At 33.3% G+C, this 21,216-nt stretch overlaps 1 protein-coding gene across 6 annotated transcripts in view; it reads left to right on the top strand.

The window, feature by feature from the left end:
- Nucleotides 1-20,946, top strand: part of LOC129916087 (integrin beta-nu) — a 107,634-nt gene extending 86,688 nt beyond the window's left edge. For all 6 annotated transcript variants that reach the window (XM_055995912.1, XM_055995887.1, XM_055995872.1 and 3 more), the window contains 2 exons: nucleotides 19,945-20,498; nucleotides 20,563-20,946. In XM_055995912.1, the coding sequence (XP_055851887.1) occupies nucleotides 19,945-20,498; nucleotides 20,563-20,915 (907 nt within the window). In that variant the 3' untranslated portion in view covers nucleotides 20,916-20,946. The remainder of the gene's footprint in view (nucleotides 1-19,944; nucleotides 20,499-20,562) is intronic.
- Nucleotides 20,947-21,216: the final 270 nt, after the last annotated feature.

Raw genomic sequence — 21,216 nt, 5'->3', positions numbered from 1 at the left:
TGATGTTATCACTTACGCAATCAAGTATAGCCTTAGGTATATTAAGATAAGAATCCAGCCATGATTCGTTAGCACTCATGAACCGATTTAGTGTTCTGGAAGACTGTTCCCACTTCTGCTTTACCCTGAGGCAATAAAATTTAGCAACTTCCTTTATTTGCATTTCCAGCTCTCCTGTGGACTCTTCTAAACCAAGGAGTTGTTGTATTCTTAGGCAAACGTTATCAAATTTGCTTGTTCTGGCACTATCCAGCCAAGTTTCTAAAATTTGGCCATTTTTGATACAGGGGGTTGCACCTAAAAAACATGATTTTGAGTACTGGGGCAAAATGGGGCAAGTTTTTTTTTTTGATTCCGTTAGAGGACACTTTACTGAGTCTAAAACCATTAAAACCCCAGAAAGCCTTTTAGGTGTAAAAAAGAAAATCTAACTTAAAGTCAAAAAAATTTTTTATTTTTTTTTTTTTATCCACACTTGAAAAATCACGAATAAAAAAAAACACAACAAAACAAAAATATTCTTGTTATTAAATATTAATTAAAATACCTTGATAAGTGTTATTATCCATTATTAAATTAATTTTTTACCGCACACAAAATTTTAGGAGTTATAGAAAATACAATTAAAAACACCTGATTTTTTACCACGAAAAAAAAATTAAATTTGACAATGTTTGCCGCTCTATTACTTTTGCACTAATGAGTCAATGCAAATAATTTTGATGCAGTTAGAACCTAAATATATTTGGGATGACTTACCAATCACTCAAAAGTACCGCAATAACATTCGATTTTTTTATTTATTGCTATGGGTCGTCCCACTGTGCGGCGGCATTCTTGTCGAGGCTCAGCTAAGCTCGTCGGACGGGTGGGTTTTTGTCCTTTCCAATTCAATTCATAAAAATTACATGCCAGATCTATAAAAAAGGTTAAAAATAAAGCAAGAGAAAAGAAGAAAGCTACTCGAATAAATCAGACTATCAGCGGACGGACGGTTAGAGAGAAGAAGGAAACGAAGAGACATACTTACTCACCTATGCCATTACCTTGGTGAAAGAATGGATTATCAATAATCATCATCTTGACTTGGAAATAGATAATGCTTCTTATGATCAATAACTAATTCTAAACTAAACTAAACCTAATGATATAAACCCCCTCTTATTACTAATTGTTCCTAAATATAATTTTTCTTATCTTTATTTCCAAGCCGGATTATGCTCATTTTTAAATTCACCATCTCACCAAGATAACGGTTCGCTAGAACCATAAAGGTTTACCTGATGTTGTTGGCAAAGCTTGGCCATCCCTCCCATATGTTTGAAAACATATCCTACGCTATCTTCCTTGGCCCATATAATGGAAGATAGCCCCTAGTTTGCTTACCAGCTATGTAGCTTACGTCATGACTACGTCTTCTCTTATAGACGGCTTGTCGAAGATCCGTCACACACCATCATCGCCTCTCTTTAGCACTTCATCATCATGATTCTATGATCATTCTTTGAAACCAATTTCCAAAAAAATTATAAAACCCATGAATTTGATACTAAATCTAACAACTTTAATTCAATTATTTTAAAGTCAATAAAATTTATAAAATTCATTAAATATATTAATTGAAATTTCTTTAAAAATTAATAAAAATCATTTATAAGAAACATAAAAAAAAAAGAAAATTCTGCTCTTAGCGGTAATTTTTGATGCTCTAACTGGGATTTATCTTTTTTTTTACCCAGAAAGAAAGTATATATGTATATGTAAAAATAGGAACTCACGGTTTATTTTACACCTCCCTCGACGTCCTGCCGGCAGCACAGATCAGGAACATGTTTTATTGTTAAATTTCACTTATTATATTGTTACGCGGATTTACCTTAAGTGCAGATTTTATCTCTTTTTTTTTTCTATTCACACTTCTTTTTAAATTTTTAATTAGATACTAAATTCAAATTGTTTAATTCGATAATGAAATGATAGATTTCAATTAAATTAATTAAAGTTACGTTACGTTACTTTTCTTTTTTTTTTTATTAAATACTATTTTCTTTAGTTAGATTAAGTATCCTAACTTTAAAATATGTATATACAGGGTGTCCGGTAGAAAATGGATAAGCCTGAAATGGCTGATAGGTGCACTTTTGACTGTTTAGAAACCGAAAAGAAAAAGTTTCTATCGCAACCAGTTTAGAAAATATTAGCTTTTTTTCGTTTTCTTTAACCACAACAACGAATGAATAAATTTTTATAAATTTCTTATTTTTATAATTTTCTACAATAATTGGCTCACTACATTAGAAGTTAAAAGTTTTTGTTACTGTTGCATCTTTTCTTTAAAAAAAATTTGAAATTCGTTTTTCGATGCAAAATGTAAAAAAAAATATTTTATGAAAATTTTCAAACACCTGTGGTATAAAAAAAATCCATAGGAACGTAGGTGGCCAACTTTTTTAAAAATATGCGCGTCCAAAGGGGATTGCAGAATTGTAAAAGTTTTTATCAAATCTAGAGTTACTAGGAAGTTATTGGTACCAAAGTGCAAAAAAACCTATTAATTTAATACATTATTTTAACTGCAAAATCTTAAGTTTTTCACATTGCTGCCACAAATGCATGGATTCCATCAGTTTTTTTAATCAGTCATATTTTACAATAATTCTTCTTACACATAACTATTAAAAAAGTGTTATAACCGTTGAACAATAAGAAAAATAATTTAACTTTTTTTTTAATGCAAAGTAGAAAAAAAATATTTGTTTGCTCAGTCTAAGCATGGGCACACAATTGTGCATCGGGACAGCTTGTTTTGAGTTTTGACTTCTTAATTGAGATTTTCGGTCCCGTTGGCCCAATGCAACCTCATCAAAAATGTTGCAATGTTTTCGAATTTGTGTTCAATTCCCGATCTTATTGGGCTATGAAAAACATGCAATATTTGTTAGATGCAATTTATCTTGCAATTAATATTGTGAGCCACTTCTTATTTTATCGTTTAAACTGGTTATTTGCAAACAAATAATTTTTTTTCTACTTTGCATTAAAAAAAAAGTTTAATTATTTTTCTTATAGCCATTGTTCAACGGTTATAACACTTTTTTAATAGTTATGTGTAAGAAGAATTATTGTAAAATATGACTGATTAAAAAAACTGATGGAATCCATGCATTTGTGGCAGAAATGTGAAAAACTTAAGATTTTGCAGTTAAAATAATGTATTAAATTAATAAGTTCATTCGTTGTTGTGGTTAAAGAAAACGTAAGATGATGAAATTTAAAGTACACTGAACGAAAAAAAGCTAATATATTCTAAACTGCTTGCGATGGAAACTTTTTCTATTCGGTTTCAAAACAGTCAAAAGTGCACCTATCTGCCATTTTAGGCTTATCCATTTTCTACCGGACACCCTGTATATATTTTTATATATATATTTTTTTTATATCGTTTATATCGTTGACGCTTTTATGCTTTAAGAGTTCTTTTTCTTTAGTTCATTAATTCACTCAGAATTTATTTTGTTTAACACTTTATATGCACTTAGTTGTGCCTCCTTTATATATATGTATATATATGTTAATTCTTCCTCGAAGGTCAAGACTTCCCTATGTGTATGTATATTTCGGGATCTTATCTATCTTCTTTCTTGGATGATCTATAGATGATCACCTAATTCTCACTTGGTTCTGTTAATTCATTTATGGTTATGGGAACTTTGAGAGCAGGGCATCTATAGCCTTTTTATGTATATATGTATTATAAATTAGCAGAGGCACTTTCCATGTCCACTCTAATCTGTGAAACCCCGGGATGACCAGTTAGTACCTATACAACATTAAATTTGCTAGATTAGATCCCCACAGTCTGTACCTGGTTCAAACTACATACCTCTGCGTTTTTTTTTTCTCTATTTTCTTTGTAAAATAAATGTTAAGTTTGGTGGTATCTTCATGGATACTGAGGGGTTCGTCAGTACTCCAATAATCTCACTTTTGGTAACTATAAATTTAATTAGTTTTTAATTTAACGTATTTCTTTTTTTAATTCTGTATAACTACCTTTAGGATTGGTTTTTTTCTTTACTTTCACTCAACTTGAATTAACTTTCTTTAACACCACTTTGTTCGTGCTAACACTTTTCAAGTCAAACCTTTCACCAAAATTCACCAAACTAAACTAACTACTATTTCTAGGTCATATGACTATCTAACCCTTTATCTATCAAACAAAGACCCTTAATTTACTTTTGATCTCTTTGTTTTAAAAGTACATATTAAAGTAACCGCAAGGGTAGCTGGATATCGTTATTAGTATTGTTCTATCTCATTTACTCTTCTAATATTCATAGGTTGAGCCAGGGTATATAATACTCAATATGATTCACTAAAATTTACTAAGATTGTACTTTAAATATATTTCTATCTTAAAACTAATATCACAGTATCATTATTCTTCTTCTTCCTTTTTCTCGGCGCTGTTATGATCTCGATGTCGAGGGGATCATAACTATCCCACGTATCTGCTTCACACTAGTGATCCGCCTGTGGGGTTCGCCGGGTTGACCTCAGAAATCGGCGGCAAGCCTCCCGGTTTTGTATAGTTCCATTTCTAAGGCCAACTGAATGCTGGTGTTTTTGCATTTGCTTGTACCAGGAGTTTTTAGGCCTACCTTTCTTTTTATTTCGTGTTGGAACGTTGTATGATATTGCTTTTTTGACGGGGTTCTCAGGATCTCTCCTTTGAACAACCAACTGAGTCGGTCGTGTTCAATTTTTTGGGAGATGGTGTTTTTAACATGAAGGCTTCCTCGGATCTTCGTACTTCTAATTTTATCAAGCTTTGTTACTCCTGCTGTCATACGAAGCATCTTTATCTCAGCTGCCGTTAACTTACTCTCATACTTTTTGTACATTGTCCAACATTGTGAACCGTATGTGAGTGCTGGACGCACAACTGCGGTGAAGAGTCTTCCTTTCAGCTTAGGGGGCATTTTTCCATCACAGAAGATAGCAGAATTTTCCCGCCACTTCATCCACCCTACGCTTACGCGATGATTGATATCGTCATCACAAGTACCTTCGTTATTTATCATAGACCCCAGATATTTAAACATTTCACACTTGGGAAGCACTACACCATTCAAATAAATGTCAGGAATAGGCCTGTGTGGATCTGTCTTTTTCGCGCTTATGCGGTACCCACTACCTTCTAGAACACCCACCCATACATCAAGTGCTCGTTGCAGGGATATCGGGTCTTCACTTATGATGGCTCCATCGTCAGCAAAGAATAACTGATGCACTTTTGGGTCCGTCACTTTGCCTTCGAGCAGGTAATCAAGAACGGTAATAAAGAGCAGAGGACTCAAGATGCTTCCCTGGTGTACACCTACTGTGATTTCGAATTCTTCGGTGACTCCAGCTGCACATCTTACTTTAGTAACTGCTCCATCATACATATCCATAATTATCCGCACATAGGTTTCCGGAACTCCTCGTTGTCTGAGGGCCACCCATATCAAATCTCGTGGTTGTCGATCGAATGCTTTTTCAAAATCAACCAATACCACATGCAAATCCTCCAAGGAATATAGATGTTTTTCCATAATGATTCTAATACTCTGGATTGCATCTGTGGTTGATTTACCCGCAACAAACCCGCACTGGTCATCAGATAGCCTTATTATTTTTCGCAGTCGGCTACCCAAGACTCGCTCAACGATCTTCATGGTGTGTGACATCAGCTTAATCGAACGGTTATTATCACAGCTTCGAGTATCACCCTTCCCTTTGTATATTGGAAGAAGGTAACTTTCCCTCCATTGATTAGGCATTCGATCACCTCGTATAAGCTTGGAAACAAGAACCATGAGCCATCTAGACCCGATGTCTCCCATCTTTTTCCAAAACTCTGAGGGTATTTCATCTGGCCCAACAGCTTTTCCCTTTTTGGAGTATTTTACAGCCTCACTAACTTCTTCGACTGTGACATCGGATACTTCGCTTAAGTTAGGTGAAGCTATTGGAAAGTGTAGCCTTGGAAATTGTTCATTTAGAAGTTCATCACAATACTGTCGCCACCTGTGGAGGATTTCGTTGTTTTCCACAAGTAGTTGGCCTTGAGCATTGTTAATGAACTTTGGCGAACAGATCTCCTGAGCATTTCTTCTTCTTTGAGCGGCTATTTTGAAGATGGTTGCGCCCTTACTCACGTTTTGTCGTAGCTCTTGAATAGCACCAGCAGTCGGGGTAGAAATTTCATCTAGCTCCCGATATAGGTCTTCCGTATTCTTGGCTTGAATTTGGGCACATATCTTCTTCGCTTCTTTCTTGCAGTTTCTGTATTCCACTTCGAGGCGTGACTTTTATTCTGTATTATTAGAGGGGCACTTCGACCAAGCTTTGAAAGCCATTTTCTTTTACTTACAACTGCTTTAGCTTCATCATTCCACCACCATGTTTCTTTGCCTTGTTGGTTGTGTCCTTTTGAAACCCCTAACAGTGTTTTGGCTTTTTCCATGCAAGTTCGCTGTAGGAGGTCCCACATACTTTGTGCTGTACTCTCTTCTTTTCGAAATATATTGGTGTTGTTATACAGATTGTCTTGCATATTCGAAATAAAAGCCTCACCTTTTTCCTTATCCAGATTATACCATTTGATCTTCCCAAAATGTCTTTGTCTGTTTGTTGTCGTTCACTGTCTCCATAAAAAATTCTGTCAGTAGGAGACGGTGTTGGTGGGCGATCGTTTCTCCCAGTTTCACTTTACAATCCTTGACCCGAGGTTTCATGAAACTAGATACCAAATGGTAATCAATCTGGGTCTCATTTCCACCACTGCTGTAAGTGACCAGGTGTCGGCTTTGTTTGAAGAACATGGTATTTAGTACGATAAGACCATATGTTTTGCACGAGCTCAGGATGTCTTCACCAGTAGAATTCCTGATGCCGTATCCGAGGCCTCCATGGCAATCCTCATAGACTTCGTTTGTTTTCCCGACATGTCCATTTAAATCTCCGCCCACGAACAAAAACTCTTCCTTTGGAATGTCCTTAAGTAGGTTGTGAAAATCTAGCCAAAATGCATCTTTTTCCACCTGCTCATATCCAATTTGGGGAGCATATGCAGTGACAATATTCCACAACTTTCCTTTAACCACCAATTTAAGGGACATCAAACGGTCACTGGATTTCGAAATGGACAATATGCTGCTTAAGAGGTCTTTTGTAAGAATGATTCCGATTCCGTTCTTACCCTTTTCCGTTCCATAGAAGAACATCTTGTAATTTTTTGACCTTGTATCCAAGAAACGAGCTCTATTCCCCGTGTTACGCCATTTCGTTTCTTGGACACACAAGATGTCTACTCCCCTTCTTATCATCATCTCTTCCAGCTCGAAGCTTCGACCTGTCATACTCCCAACGTTCCAACTCGCAACTCTCAGATTTTGTCTAATCTGCGGCATTACTTTGCTAGCCCCCGGAATCCGTCTAGCTCTGACCCGAGGATTGCTGCTCGGTCCAGGATCAGTACCATTAATAATGGTAGTGCCTGGCGGGGTAGTGTCATTTCCTTGAACGAGTACTTCCATAATGCTTCAGTTCACAAAATCTTGCGAAACGTTGTTGTTGTTTTGTTTCGACGCGTGCATCACAGTATCATTATTGCACCCTTTTAATCCTAATATCATCCTAATATGAGTTTTATTGCACTTATTCTTTTTTTTTATCAATTTTAAAGCTTAACCGATACTTGCGATCCTACTTCCGGTTAATTTATTAGACTTTGCTATAAAAAATCTATTACCATAACTATGGAAGTTGCATTGGCAATACTTATTTTCTCTAACTTTCTTTAATTCGCCGTAAAAAAATGGCCGACTTAAAGAAATAAATACCTGCTTTAATCTTCACTCTCCTCTATAAATCGAGTTAGAGAGAGATAACTATTGTTTTCAATTAAAGTGTCAGAATATTTGGTAAAAAAAAATAAAATTAACTAAATCATGGAGCAGCATGGACCAGCTTAAGGTAAGAAAATTTTATTTTGTAATAATATTGTTATTATATAATGTTTAAAAATTATTTGTTTCTTATATTTATAGTTAAGGTTGTGCTGGATTGATGAACAATTATATTAAGATAATATAGATTGGGTAGATAAGAAGATGTAAACATAAAAGCAGACATCTTGGCCTTGAACATATTAGTTGGGGCTGAGGTGGAAGTTTACTCCTACTTATCTATCTATTCTATTCTAATAAAATAGATTTGTATTTGTATTTGTATTTGTATTTCAAAAAATCACATGATACAGTAAGATATAATCTTTAAGAAGTATCTAAGTTTGCTTACCAAGTTAAAAAATAAACTATACAGCAAAAAGTTCAATATATTAATTAAATTACAGTTACATAATTATAAAAGTTAACAATATTTATATTTTATAAACTATAAAAATAAAAAGAAAGCAATTAAAGAGAAGAGGAAAAATGTGAGAAAATCTTCTTTTTGAAGGAAGCTTGTGAGGAAGTTCTTTGAATATCAAAAGGAAGAGAGTTCCATGTCCTGACAACAGAAATAAAGAATGATCGTTCAGCAATGGTGTGTGTAAAGCGCGGCAAAATTAATATAAGACCTCTACGAGACCTAGCAAAATGGAGCATCTCCTCCAAGTACCCTGGACATCTTCCATGAATTATTTTATGTAGCAGTGAAACGTTTCGATACAAAATATAAACTCCTGCTCAAAATTAACGCACACTTTTTTTTTCTTTAGTTATACCCCTGCATCTTGTTTGAAATGGCTTTAAAATTATTTGTTGTATTTTTTTGTGTTTGGTTATTGTTTATCAAGTCAGAAAAATGCTAAATTGCAACAGTATTATTAACCAAAAAAAAGATAAACCAAATTTAGCAATTCAAGGTCTGAAAACTGATATTAAAATAATTTTTGTTTTTTAAGAAAAAAAATTTAAAAAAATGGAAACGCGTGACAGTTCTTTCCAATAATTTTTTTCAATACTTGGCATTGTCTCCTCTAGCGCATATGGTAATTTGGAGTCGTCTATTCATTCCACGAATTAAGTTTTGAAGGTTTTGTTGTAACTTTTCTTTCACTGCAGTTTTTTATTAATCAAGAATGCTTGGAGGTGGATTTCGGCCGCAAATGCATTTTTTTCAACATTTCCTAGACATGTTCTATTGAATTTACATCCGGATATCTGTGTGGTCAATTCAAAGGTGGCACATTTTAATCATGAAGATATTCTCAAACCACTCTAGCATGCATTATCGTGCATCAGACTGATTTGTGGACCAAATCTAGGGGTGATTGGAACCGCATGCTGTTCGAGAATATCAGCCAAGTATCTTTGGGTACTTAAATTAGGTCTAGGAGATCTCACTAACTCCGTAGGTGTTGTGAGGCAGAGTTTACTCCATGAAAATTTATGACTCATCTCTAAAAGGTTCGCGGGTTGACAGATAGACTTCAGCATACCTCTCCAAATCTTCCCCACAAACATTTTATTCCATACCTTCAATTTAAGCTAACTCCTGTCTTATTTGAGAAAATAACCACGATACTGTGAGATAAAGTAATAGTAGGACTTTTTTGTAAAATAAATATGATGTGCGTTAAATTTGAGCAGGAGTGTATTTATTTAAGTTGACTCCTAACAAAGAATCATGTAAAAATGAAACACTTTCATATCTGTTGATATTATGTATAAAGCGAAGGCAATCATTAAACGCAACATTAAGTTTATTTTTACAATCATAGTCAAGACAAGGGTAAACGGCACAGTTGAAAGTGAAATAAGGCATGATTAGACTTTTTACTAGTTGTTTTTTCAATTCCATATTCAAAAAATGAGAAGAGAATCTCAAGGAACGCAACCCACTGTAAATTCTACGTATGGTTTCGGAAATTGCATCACAACAGCTCAACTTGTTATTAATTTGAAACCCTAGGTACTTAACTTTACTAACATAGTCAATATTTTGAGCATTTAAAACAATATTCGGAAAGTCCATAAGATTAACTTCTCGTCTTGAACATACCATACTAAGTGTTTTCGTCGGATTAAGTTGCAGTTTATTTGAGTTAGCCCAACTTAAAATATTAGCTAAGTCTTCATTTATGCGAGCAAAGCAATCATCCATTAGACCTAAATCACTAAAAATATACAACACATCATCCGCATACATATGAATGTTACAATTTTGAACAACTGAAGGAAGATCATTAATAAAGAGGGAAAACAGAAGTGGTCCAAGAATCGATCCTTGTGGCACACCGCAGTTAACATTAAACGAGTTTGAAACACCTTGATTTGTTTTTATTGTTTGAGGTCTGTTTAATAGATAATTTTTCAAAAGCTTCAGAGCAGTGTAAGAAAAGTTGAAATTATTACAAAGCTTTAAGATTAATGTTTGATGATCAATGCAATCAAAAGCTTTTGAGAAATCTAAAAGTACCATAGTTCCAAGCTTATTACTATCAAGTGCAACACGAAAATCAGATGTTACTTTTACCACAGCAGATTCACAGCTGTGATTCTTGCGAAAACCAGACTGCCATTTGGAAATAATGTTATCAGATTGAAGAAAAACAAGAACTTGATTAGCCATCAACCGCTCAAAGACCTTTCCAAAGAAAGGTAGCAAACTTATTGGTCTGAAATGAGAAGGTTCACATGGAATAGGGATAACAATAGCCTCCTTCCATGCTTCAGGAAACTCACTTCTATAAAAACAAGCATTAACAATATGTTTCAATGGTGGAATAACAATAGGTAATATTAAGCGAATAAATTTAGGAGTAACTTTATCAGAACCAACAGCATTAGATTTCACAGTCTTTATTGCACAAAGAATATCATTTTCGTCCACACAGTTAAATGAAAATAGTCCAACGTCATCTGCAGGCAAGCTGATATGAGGATTCAAGTTGAGTAGAGGCGGAGCATAAAATGACCTCATTACCTCTGGGTTAAGAGCACACTCTGAAGCATTTTTATTGTTAACAACACCAATTTCTTTTAAGTTTTTCCACAGTTCTTTTGAATTCAAGGAAACGTCAAGTTTTTGCAAAAAGTAAGCTTTCTTCCGAGTGCGAATTAGTGACACAACTCTATTTCTTGCAAAAATATATTGACGCCGATTGAACTCAGAAGGACATTTTTTAATTTCTTGTAAAAACGTTCTCTTTCTTTGATTTGAGCTTCAATGTCAGTACTGTACCAAGGACATACTCTGGTTTTTTTAACTTTCTTACATACAATCGGAACATGAGCATCGAAAAGAACTTGTAACAAATTATTAAACAATATAACTTTATCATTTACATCAGCAGTGTATAAAATCTCGTTAAAGAAATTAGTTCCAACGGAGCATTGAACATCTTCAAAGTTGAAATTCCGATATGATCTGTAGCTAAACATTTCAGAGGAACGCAAGTTATTCTTTTCAAATTGAAAGCAACAGTAGACGAGATCATGTATGAAATCCGAAGTAAGCCTTATTTGGTCGTTACACAGAACTTTTTCTTTTGAAGTTGTAAGAAAAATGTCTATAAGTGATGGATTAAGTACTGACTGGAAACATGTGGGCCATAATGTATTCACAATAGATAAACAAAGTTTTTCACAAAAGTAGTTAAAATAGCGTGACGTTGAGTTATTTACAAGTATATTAACGTTAAAATCACCACCTACTACTATATGAGAATACCTTGAATTAAAAATGTGCAATGTGTTTTCAAGTTCATATACATTTTCCTCTTTGAAACAACAAGGAGGGCTATAAACAACCATCAAAAGACAAACTTCATTACAATTCGTAATCTCAACGCCTAAAAATTCCAACGGGGATTTCAAAGATGAACAAACAATTTTGGATCTTATATTATCTTTAACGTAAATGCAAACACCACCACCTCGAGAGCCGCGATCGTTCCTAAACAGTTTATACCCAGGGAAATTAATCAACTGAGATGAAATTGATTCATTTAACCATGATTCAGAAATCATTATAACGTCCATATTACTACTACTTAACATTTGGAAAAGGACAGTGTACTTAGAAGGAATACTACCTGCATTCAAATGACATATATTTAAGCCATTATATGCTTTACACAAAACATTACAGATTGATCTTATATTATCAGGATGTGAACCAGCGAACCTCATCTTCAATAGCAACTCAGGAAGAAATTCTCACAGATAAACAAGGGAAATTAATTTCTAATTGATAAACTTAAAAATGAAAGAAAGAAAATAAAGTTATTTGCATATAAAAATTGGCATTGATACAAAAAATTCAAATTTTAGATGAGTTAAGATTTAAATTGAAGCAAAATAACAATTTAAATAAAAGCAAAACAAATGTTAACATACTTGGTAAGCTTCAAAATAAAAAACATTTATAAGTTTTTAGTTTAAAACAGTCAACGGCAACACCTTATGAAGCAGAAGCAGCACCATCAGCAACAGCAGCAACAACACCGTGTGAAACATCCACACCTCCCTGCGTAATAACAATCTCCTTCTCCAGAACATCAATCAGATCATTCATCTTATCATCACCATCCATAGATAAGAAAGAATGTAAATGAGACATGGCTGTGATGCAAACAGGTTTTTTATCAGCACCCTCTCTGACGTAGACACGACCATACCTAGTGAACACAGAATGAAGGAGCTTGCTTCTGCGTAAATCGTTGGCTTTTTTGAAGAGTTCATGATTATGCTTAGTAAGACATTCATATGCTCTTACAAATTGGTTGCTGTTGTGAAAGCCAAGGTCATGTAAAGAGACTGCACGAGAGCTCGTTTTATAAAATTCACTCAGTTTCTTCAAAACAAAGTTTTTTTCGTTTTCGTGTGCAAGTCGGATGATGATCGGACTGGAAGTCTTATTGTTTTTAGGTTTTATTCGTAGCACGTAGTTAGGTCGTATCGACGTGAGACCAATTTTTGTGCAAAATTTGTGAAAAATCTCGTAAATATTTTCATTCTGACTAACAGGAATACCGTGAAGAACGAGATCGCCAGCAATATTTTTCCGGGTCAAAGCGTCGATCTGTGTTTTGAGTTGTGTATTGATGGTGTTGTCATTTTCCATTGATTGTATTTTTATAAATGAAAATTCTTCCAGCAGTGTGTTCATTTCTTGGTGGTGATTTTCGAAGCTTGCAAGCTTGGATTCACAACTAAAAATTAACTTGTTAAGAGAATCAAACCGCTCCCCAAAATCTTTTTCAAGTTTTTTAATTTGTGTTGTAAATTTAGTTTCAATTTCATCAAAGCGTAAATTAAAAGTTTGTGTAATTTCATTTAATTCATTCCTTAAAGTCGATAGAATGGAATCGGTCAGTGTTTTGGTCAATTTGTTTAAGCGACTCTCTATTTTTTCCCAGAGAATTGACGAAGAAGGTGCTCCTAAAGGAGAACTCAGAGGAGAGCCGCAGACTTCACCCAAATTGGAGCGCAAATTCCTCTTACTTGTTTTAAGGTTAGAATTAGGCATTATTTTATTTTTCACTTTTAATTAAAAACTGATGAATGTTTTTGCTAAACTTTTTTGATAAATTGAAAAACTGTGTTGTTTTAAGCACAATAAAAACAATTTTAACAATTAATTCTTATTTTAGATTGATGGTGTTAACATTTTATTTTTATTCCAGATACTTTTAATAGATCTACATTATGTTGCTAAAATTAATACATTCGAATATGTATGTAAAAAGTGCATTTGCAAGATCACTTGCAATGCAATGCAATGGAATTTATGTCGCCCATAATGATGATGTTTTTGTGGGTTGAAGGGGTGCGCAAGCTCACCTCTTCCCCAATAATATGATATGTATGGTAGTATGTTTGATATGGTAGTTACCTAGTTTTTTTTTTTTAATTTTAAGGTATTATAAGTATGCTTAATTATAAGGTAGATTAGATTATGCATGTTAGTTTTAAGTCATGTTTTTTTTTTTTAATGACAATGATTTGTTTTTTTTTGATGATAATGATTTTTTTTGATGATAATGATTTTTTTTGATGATAATGATTTTTTGATCTTTAATGACAAACTGGCTCACGCTACAACAATTATTTTTTCCTGGGTACCATTTGAATTCTCTTCCTTTGATTGATTTATCTTTGCAATGTACATTCTTATTGGCTGTTCATTTTTTCATTAAAAAAATTCGGTTTTATTGATTTACCGTCCTTACAGCAAGAATCCATGGGCGGCGGGCACTCCATAAATAAACAAAAATTCTCAGGTATGTATTCAGATGCTATCAATGAAAAATGTTGATCAATTCAGGTTTAATCCAATACTGTGTCACTTTGTTGTATCCTCATGTAAGTCTGAATGTTTGAAAAGTAATATGTAGACGAATGTTTAATGTTTCGGAAATTGATTTATCAACAAGTCCAGCCACGTAAAAACAAAAAATAAAAATGTTTCTTAGAAAAAAGTAGTTTAAGTTTTTTGTTAATTTTTCGAAAATGAAAAGATATTTTTGGATCCACTTTTCTGTTTTTGTTTAAAAACAAATAAGAGCATCGAATTTTAAAAACTAAATTAGTACCTACTTAGGTACATACAATTTTGAAAATAGTTTGAAAATTTATTTTTCAATATTTTGTTCAAAATTTTGATTTTGAAAATTAATTTTTCAAAAACTATGCTACAAAATGGCTAAGTTAAATTTTTATGTAAAATACAAGATTTTTGGCCTTACAAAAAACTATATCACGTTATTATAGGTGTAATCGTCAATTTTTAATAATTTATTTTCCAAATTAAGTCTTTTTTTTTTAAATTGCCCCTCCCCGCTAAACGAGGGGAAATAGGAACTCCCCTCCTGTACGATTTATTTTTATTATATATTATATCTACTATGTCTTCTGTATAGATATAAAACCTAAATTTTAGAATAATTTAACAACTCATGTTTCTAGCTCAAATGAACAGGCTCGTATAGATATACCTTTATTATAATATTTTTTACTCGAGAGAACGCACATCATACTTACCTGCGTAGAGGTCTGAAACCGACTAAAGAAAGAAACATTTCAATGTGAAGGTATTGCAGATTTGGATACTGGATAGTGTATTTTCATCAAAGTATGCTGTTGAGGGCGGAGTCAAAATTAAAATCAACGCATACAGACGCGATTATTCTTGTGAAAATTAATATAAGTCTTTTCAGCGAGGATTTTTCTAGATCAGAACAGGACAGGACAGCACAGTTTCGTGAGAAACGTCAGATCAAGTAAGAACAGTCATTTAAACAAATTGTAAATTATATGAATTTTTTGCTTATCGGTTCTCGTTATAGTTTTGTCTATTTTTTGAGTTTTTACTGCGGACAATATAATTAAAAATTGTTTTTAGTTAGAAAAACCACGAGCACCCGAGAAATATTCGCACAATTAAATCAAAACAAAAACAAAAAATGACAGCTTTACTTTTGACACTTCTCACGCATCTGTTCTAACCTGATCTGACTCAAAAGCAAGAACAGAAAATCCTGTTCTAAACTGTTCTAGTTTTGTCAATGAACAGGAAACTAGAACAGTTCAGCACAGAAAAAATCTCAATGAACAGCAAAAAGCTGTACTTTTCTGCCTAGAACAGTCCAGCACAGCGTCAGTGAACAGACTTTATGTGTGATTTTTTTTAGTTAGTATAGATACATACATTTTTATTTCGTTTGTTTAAAAAAAAGTAAGTAGCGACCTGATTGGATGAAGAGCGTTGAGGTCTTTAGAAATGTTAGAGTGGAAGTAAACGAAAATAAATGAATGTGAAATGCATCTCTCCAAAATTAAGGCTATACAAGAGATAGACTGTGATGTTTAAATTAGCCGACGGAAAAACAACATCAAAATGTTAGGATATCAATACACTATATACAATCTGTACAAGTTCTTAAAAGCTGAAACACAATCACGCTTTAGGGCGTCGCTTCGTTGCGTTACGTTGAGAAATCCTCAAAGCGCGCTTCTGTCACTTTGACTTTGAACAGCTGATTGCAACATAAAATCTACTGTCAAATAAAAAAAAACACAATCACTCACAAAATTATTGGGCCAAGTCTTTATCTTGATTTAATTGTGGAAAAATGAAAAAGGATATTAATGTGTTTAAAAAATGCATAGAAATTTTAATCCTATAGTTATAAAAACAAATCCAATCAAAATATATTGTTTTTAACAATAAAACTCAGTCTAAAACATCATTAATTTTTTTTTTGTTTTTAATACGTAAATTGTTTTGATTTAAAATATCTCGATGTCATTTTTTTGTGCAAAATCTATATAGAGAAATTAAAAAACACACATAGTTTTGCAATATTTATTTTTTTTTTTTTTCATTCACATTTGGCGCAATAATAATGTGGATGACTGTGACTATGTCTGTTAAATGTCAGAAAGCGAGCAAAAGTTCAGTCTGGTTGAACTTTTGCTCGCTTTCTTACGTTTCCTTACGTTTGTCAAAAAAAGCGTACGTAAGAAAAGCGTCATTGTGTGATCCATCACAGATTTCCTATAGTTGAACTTTTCGCAGTTGTCAAAATCGACGGCAAAGCGTGATTGTGTTTCAGCTTTAAAGGTTCTTCTAGGAGATTGAAGAAATTGTAACCATAATGCTTATTGTATAATCATAATCATATTCCTATGTTTGAAAAAACTGAGTGCTTAATTTTTAAAATTTAATTTCAATTTTGAAAACGTTCGCCAATATAAGAGGGGTCTAATGTGGGATTGAGACCTTTACCCTTAGAAGAATAAAGTTGTTGCATAAGTAAAGTATGTAGGTACCTACGAACTTTTGCGAATTTTTGAGTTTGACCTTATCACACTATCTTTCTTCAATGAAGTGAAGTAGGTAATGAAAAATGTTAGGCTTGTGAAAGTAAAAAGTTAAGATTAGATATCTATTTGAAAGGTAGCTTTTTGAAGAGCATCAATCTAAGTTACGAATTGTAATTAAATAACATCAATTAGACGTCAAATTTCCATTGAAGTTATATAGTTAAAGTATTAATATCATCTGTATAGGCAGGTACCTACTCAGATTTTGAAATTTATGTTGTGGTTTGTGGAGGTGACATATTTTTGTTAGTTAGGTACCTACGTAGTGAAAAAATTTAGTATCTTAATTAGAGCATTATTATATCAAGCATTAAATGAGCATCAAATTCCTGCATTCTCAGATATTGTAGGTAATCTAATTTGTTGAGGTGCTAACTTTTCTTTTGTCGAAGTGACGTCACCAAAGACTAGTTTTTGGCCTATAAGACCGGAATGGATTGCGATTTTAAGTTTTAATGTAACTTTTTGCAGAGTGTCACTACATATTTATTATTTTGCATTTTTAGTTTTTTGAAAAAGATTATAGATAAAAATTCTTCAAAAAACTGCATCTGTTGCAGCCGATTTTATGGTCAAATCATGGAGCAACAAATTCAAGATTAGAGCAACTAATTAGCAACAAATTATCAGTAAAATCCTGCATACTCAGATTTTGGAAATAAGGGGGTGTGGGTGCTATCTTGACGTCAAGATGGCACCCACACCGTTTTTTATAGTTTTTAGGGGCGAAAGATGACTAGTTTTTGGACTATAAGACTGGAATGGAAAGTGATGGAAAATTTGTATGTTACTTTTTGCAGAGCATGAAATCATGTTTTTAATTTGGCATTTTTAGTTATTTGAAAAAATTATAGATAAAAAGTCTCCAAAAAAATGCATCTGTTGCAGCCGATTTTATGGTCAAATCATGGAGCAACAAATTCAAGATTAGAGCAACTAATTGGCAACAACTTATCACTAAAATCCTGCATACTCAGATTTTGGAAATAAGGGGGTATGGGTGCTATCTTGACGTCAAGATAGCACCCACACCCTTTCTATCAATTTTAGCAACAAATTAGCAACAAATTATTGCATACTTATTTTTTTAAATTTTTAGGTTTTTCTTGGTGTGGGTGCTATCTTGACGTTTTGATATGTTCCACAAGTTCCACAATGCATTTTGGACATGAAGGAGATGGATGTGCGTTAAATTTTGGGGAATTTAGCTTTTTTTATAAAACTGTTGAAGTGCATTTCAAGGTCAAATCTTAGAGCAACTAATTAGCAACAAATTAGCAACAAATTACTGCGTACTCAGTTTTTTGAAATGTTGGGTTTTAAATGGGTGTGGGTGCTATCTTGACGTCAAGATAGCACCCACACCCTTTCCATCAATTTTGAGGGGGAAGGAGTGGAGCAACAAATTCGAGATTAGAACAACAAATTAGCAACAAATTACTGCATACTCAGATTTTGGAAATTTGGGGGTGTGGGTGCTATCTTGACGGACCTTTCAAATTGATTGAAAGTGATATTTTTTTGCTCTTCGGTAATTCAAGTTATGTTTTTACAAAGTTTGTTCTTTCCTTTTGAAGAAACCATACCAACTTTGTTCATAAGTACCTAAATACATACAATTTTTTAATATTTTTCGGAAAAATTCCTAATGGGCTGAATTTTTATAAATACGTGAAAAATCGACATTGATATCGTACCGGCTTAAAAAGTTATAAAAGTCGAAAGGTCATAAAAATCAGTTTTTCGCAATTATCTCGCGACCTATTGGTCAGCAGCGTTGCCACAAAGTGCCCGATCGGGCCATTTGGCCCCCCATTTTATATTTTGGTCCTTTCCCCGGGCCAATTAGAAATGGCCCTCGAATCCAAATCTTAGTAGATTTATCTTCATATCGTGCTTAGTCAGCTATTACACGATGCCTCAAGAGGCGCGCTTCTTTTCAAAACTAATGAGTGCAAAAGAGAAAGAAGATAAAACAAAAAATTATCCGACCGGAGAGTCGTTTTTTGGTTCTTTGTGCAATACAACAACAACAAATTTTAAATCAAAAAATAAATGTCAAATTTGAGTCTTTGACTGAAGAGGCATCGTGTAAAAGTACACGCCTCACAGAATGATTATCAAAAGAAAATTCGAAAAAAGGTACAAAAGGTTTTTGGGGGGGTAGGACGTACGAAAGTTTCCAGTCTTGGTATAGTTTGTCGATAGTTATAGTGTTTACCTAAGTATAAAAAGGTTCTTCTCCTTTCCCTGAGATAGTAGAATAGCCAATCATGAATGGAGAAAAACTCACTAGGAATTTTTCCGCAGATAAAACCAAAAATTACTAGGTATACTATTAAGTACCTATAGCCATTTACTTTTAAAATCAAATTTAATAAATTTTTTGAATCTTTTTTTTCAAATTTTTTTTTAATTCATTAACAAATTCATGCAACCAAAAATCTTCCTTTTGCATTCCTGATAGTTTTATTTTATAAATAAAAGCAGTAACACTTGAAATGTAAACAATAATTATGGCTACTTTTTTTTGCATTTTCCACCACTGTGCATCGCCAGGCTTCGTATGCTGTGCCCTTTTCAACTGTGTTCATAAGGTACATGATAATACTTGCTAAGTGGGTCGTGCTATATTTTATCAACGTCTGTATTTTGAACGTGAATTCTTCCTCGGATTTTCTTGCTTCTGGTCCATTTAGATTTATGAATTTATTTTTGTTCAATTTTGTTTCAGAAAAAACAATACTTAATTTCTAAACCTTAAAAGATTCAACCGCTGGGGTCTAATCACGGCACACGATTACAATCATACGTTAACGTTTTTACTATTTGTATCTCTATTTAATAAGTAGAAAAAGATAGGGACACATAGCAACCATACGTTGAGGAACGTATGACGTAATTCGACCCCAGACTGAGTTATTTATTATTATTATTCTCGAATCAATTGTGGCTCTGTTTTTATTTTATTGTGTTTTTTTTTTCATTAATATTATTCAAATATTTGTCAAATGTAAAATGCTATTATGGTTTTTTTCTGTTTATTTGTCCTCAGGGGAGGTGTATTTTGCGAATGCAATTTGAGCAATACTAATTCGACATTTACTATCCAAGAAGAATGTCGACAACCTTTTAAAAATCCTGCTCAGCTAGGTCCAATTTGTTCCGAAAGAGGAGAATGTGATTGTGGAAAATGTTATTGCTTTCCCGGTTATTCCGGAAAATATTGTGAATGTCCTGAGTGTATAGATTGTGACCTTGAAAAAGCAGATTGCTTTTGTGGTAAATGTGTTTGCAAATATGGTTGGTCTGGAAATCGTTGTAATTGCGAGGCAGAAGTGGATGACAGTTGCAAGACACCAAATGGTGAAATCTGCTCCGAACGTGGTGAGTGTCAATGTGGTGAATGTTTGTGCAAAGCTCCATTTGTTGGTCGATTTTGTGAAATTGGATGGGAAAATGAGAACAAACTTTGTCAATACTATGAGCCTTGCGTAAAATGCCTGATCCAGCAGAAGTTAGGATCACGCTTTTGCGAAAATATAAGTGATATATGCTCAAACACCGACAAAATAAATTTCCAATATTCATTTGTAACAGAAATTAATGGTAAGTATATAAAGATCAATACAAATTAGTAATTGTACTATTAGATTAACTATTTTCTTTAAAGGTGAAGAAGGCCGATGTGTGGTTCGTCTAATAAATCATAATGATAATAAATGTGATCATTTGTTCTCGTACGACAGGCCAGATTCTTCAAATAATTTTCTCACAATACAAGTCACGGATTGTAAACCCGTTAATCCTCTTGTTATGGGTGGATTCATATCTTTGTTTACTTTTCTTTTTGGATTCATAGTGCTAGTTATATATGTTTGCTGCACGCGAATAGCAGACGCCAGAGAATATGCTAAATTCGAAGAGCAAAAAAAGCATTCGACTTTGATGGAAAGCCCTCTTTATGAAAGTCCTATTCGAAAGTATCTAGTTCCCCAGTTGGAGGATGATAACATGACTATTTGATATGCTAAATAAAAAAATATATTGTTTTCAATTTTCAAAAAATTTCATTTTATACAAAATTATAAAAAAAAATTAAATGTGTACATGGTACATATGTACATATATGTATGTATAAAATTATGACTTAAAAAGCACCAGCTTGCAGCTTTAATATAGATATAGATTAACGATTGTAAATAACATGCATGATGCATACCTTCATATATGTCCGAAACCGACTATAGACATATAGCTATTGAGGGTGTGTAGCAGTGGCGAAGGGTTCATATAACTCGATTATTTCCGTCTTACCTTTTGGTAA

This window comes from Episyrphus balteatus, chromosome 1, assembly GCF_945859705.1.
Source record: "Episyrphus balteatus chromosome 1, idEpiBalt1.1, whole genome shotgun sequence".
NCBI lineage: Eukaryota > Metazoa > Arthropoda > Insecta > Diptera > Syrphidae > Episyrphus > Episyrphus balteatus.
This window is presented reverse-complemented; position numbering and strand designations above follow the sequence as displayed.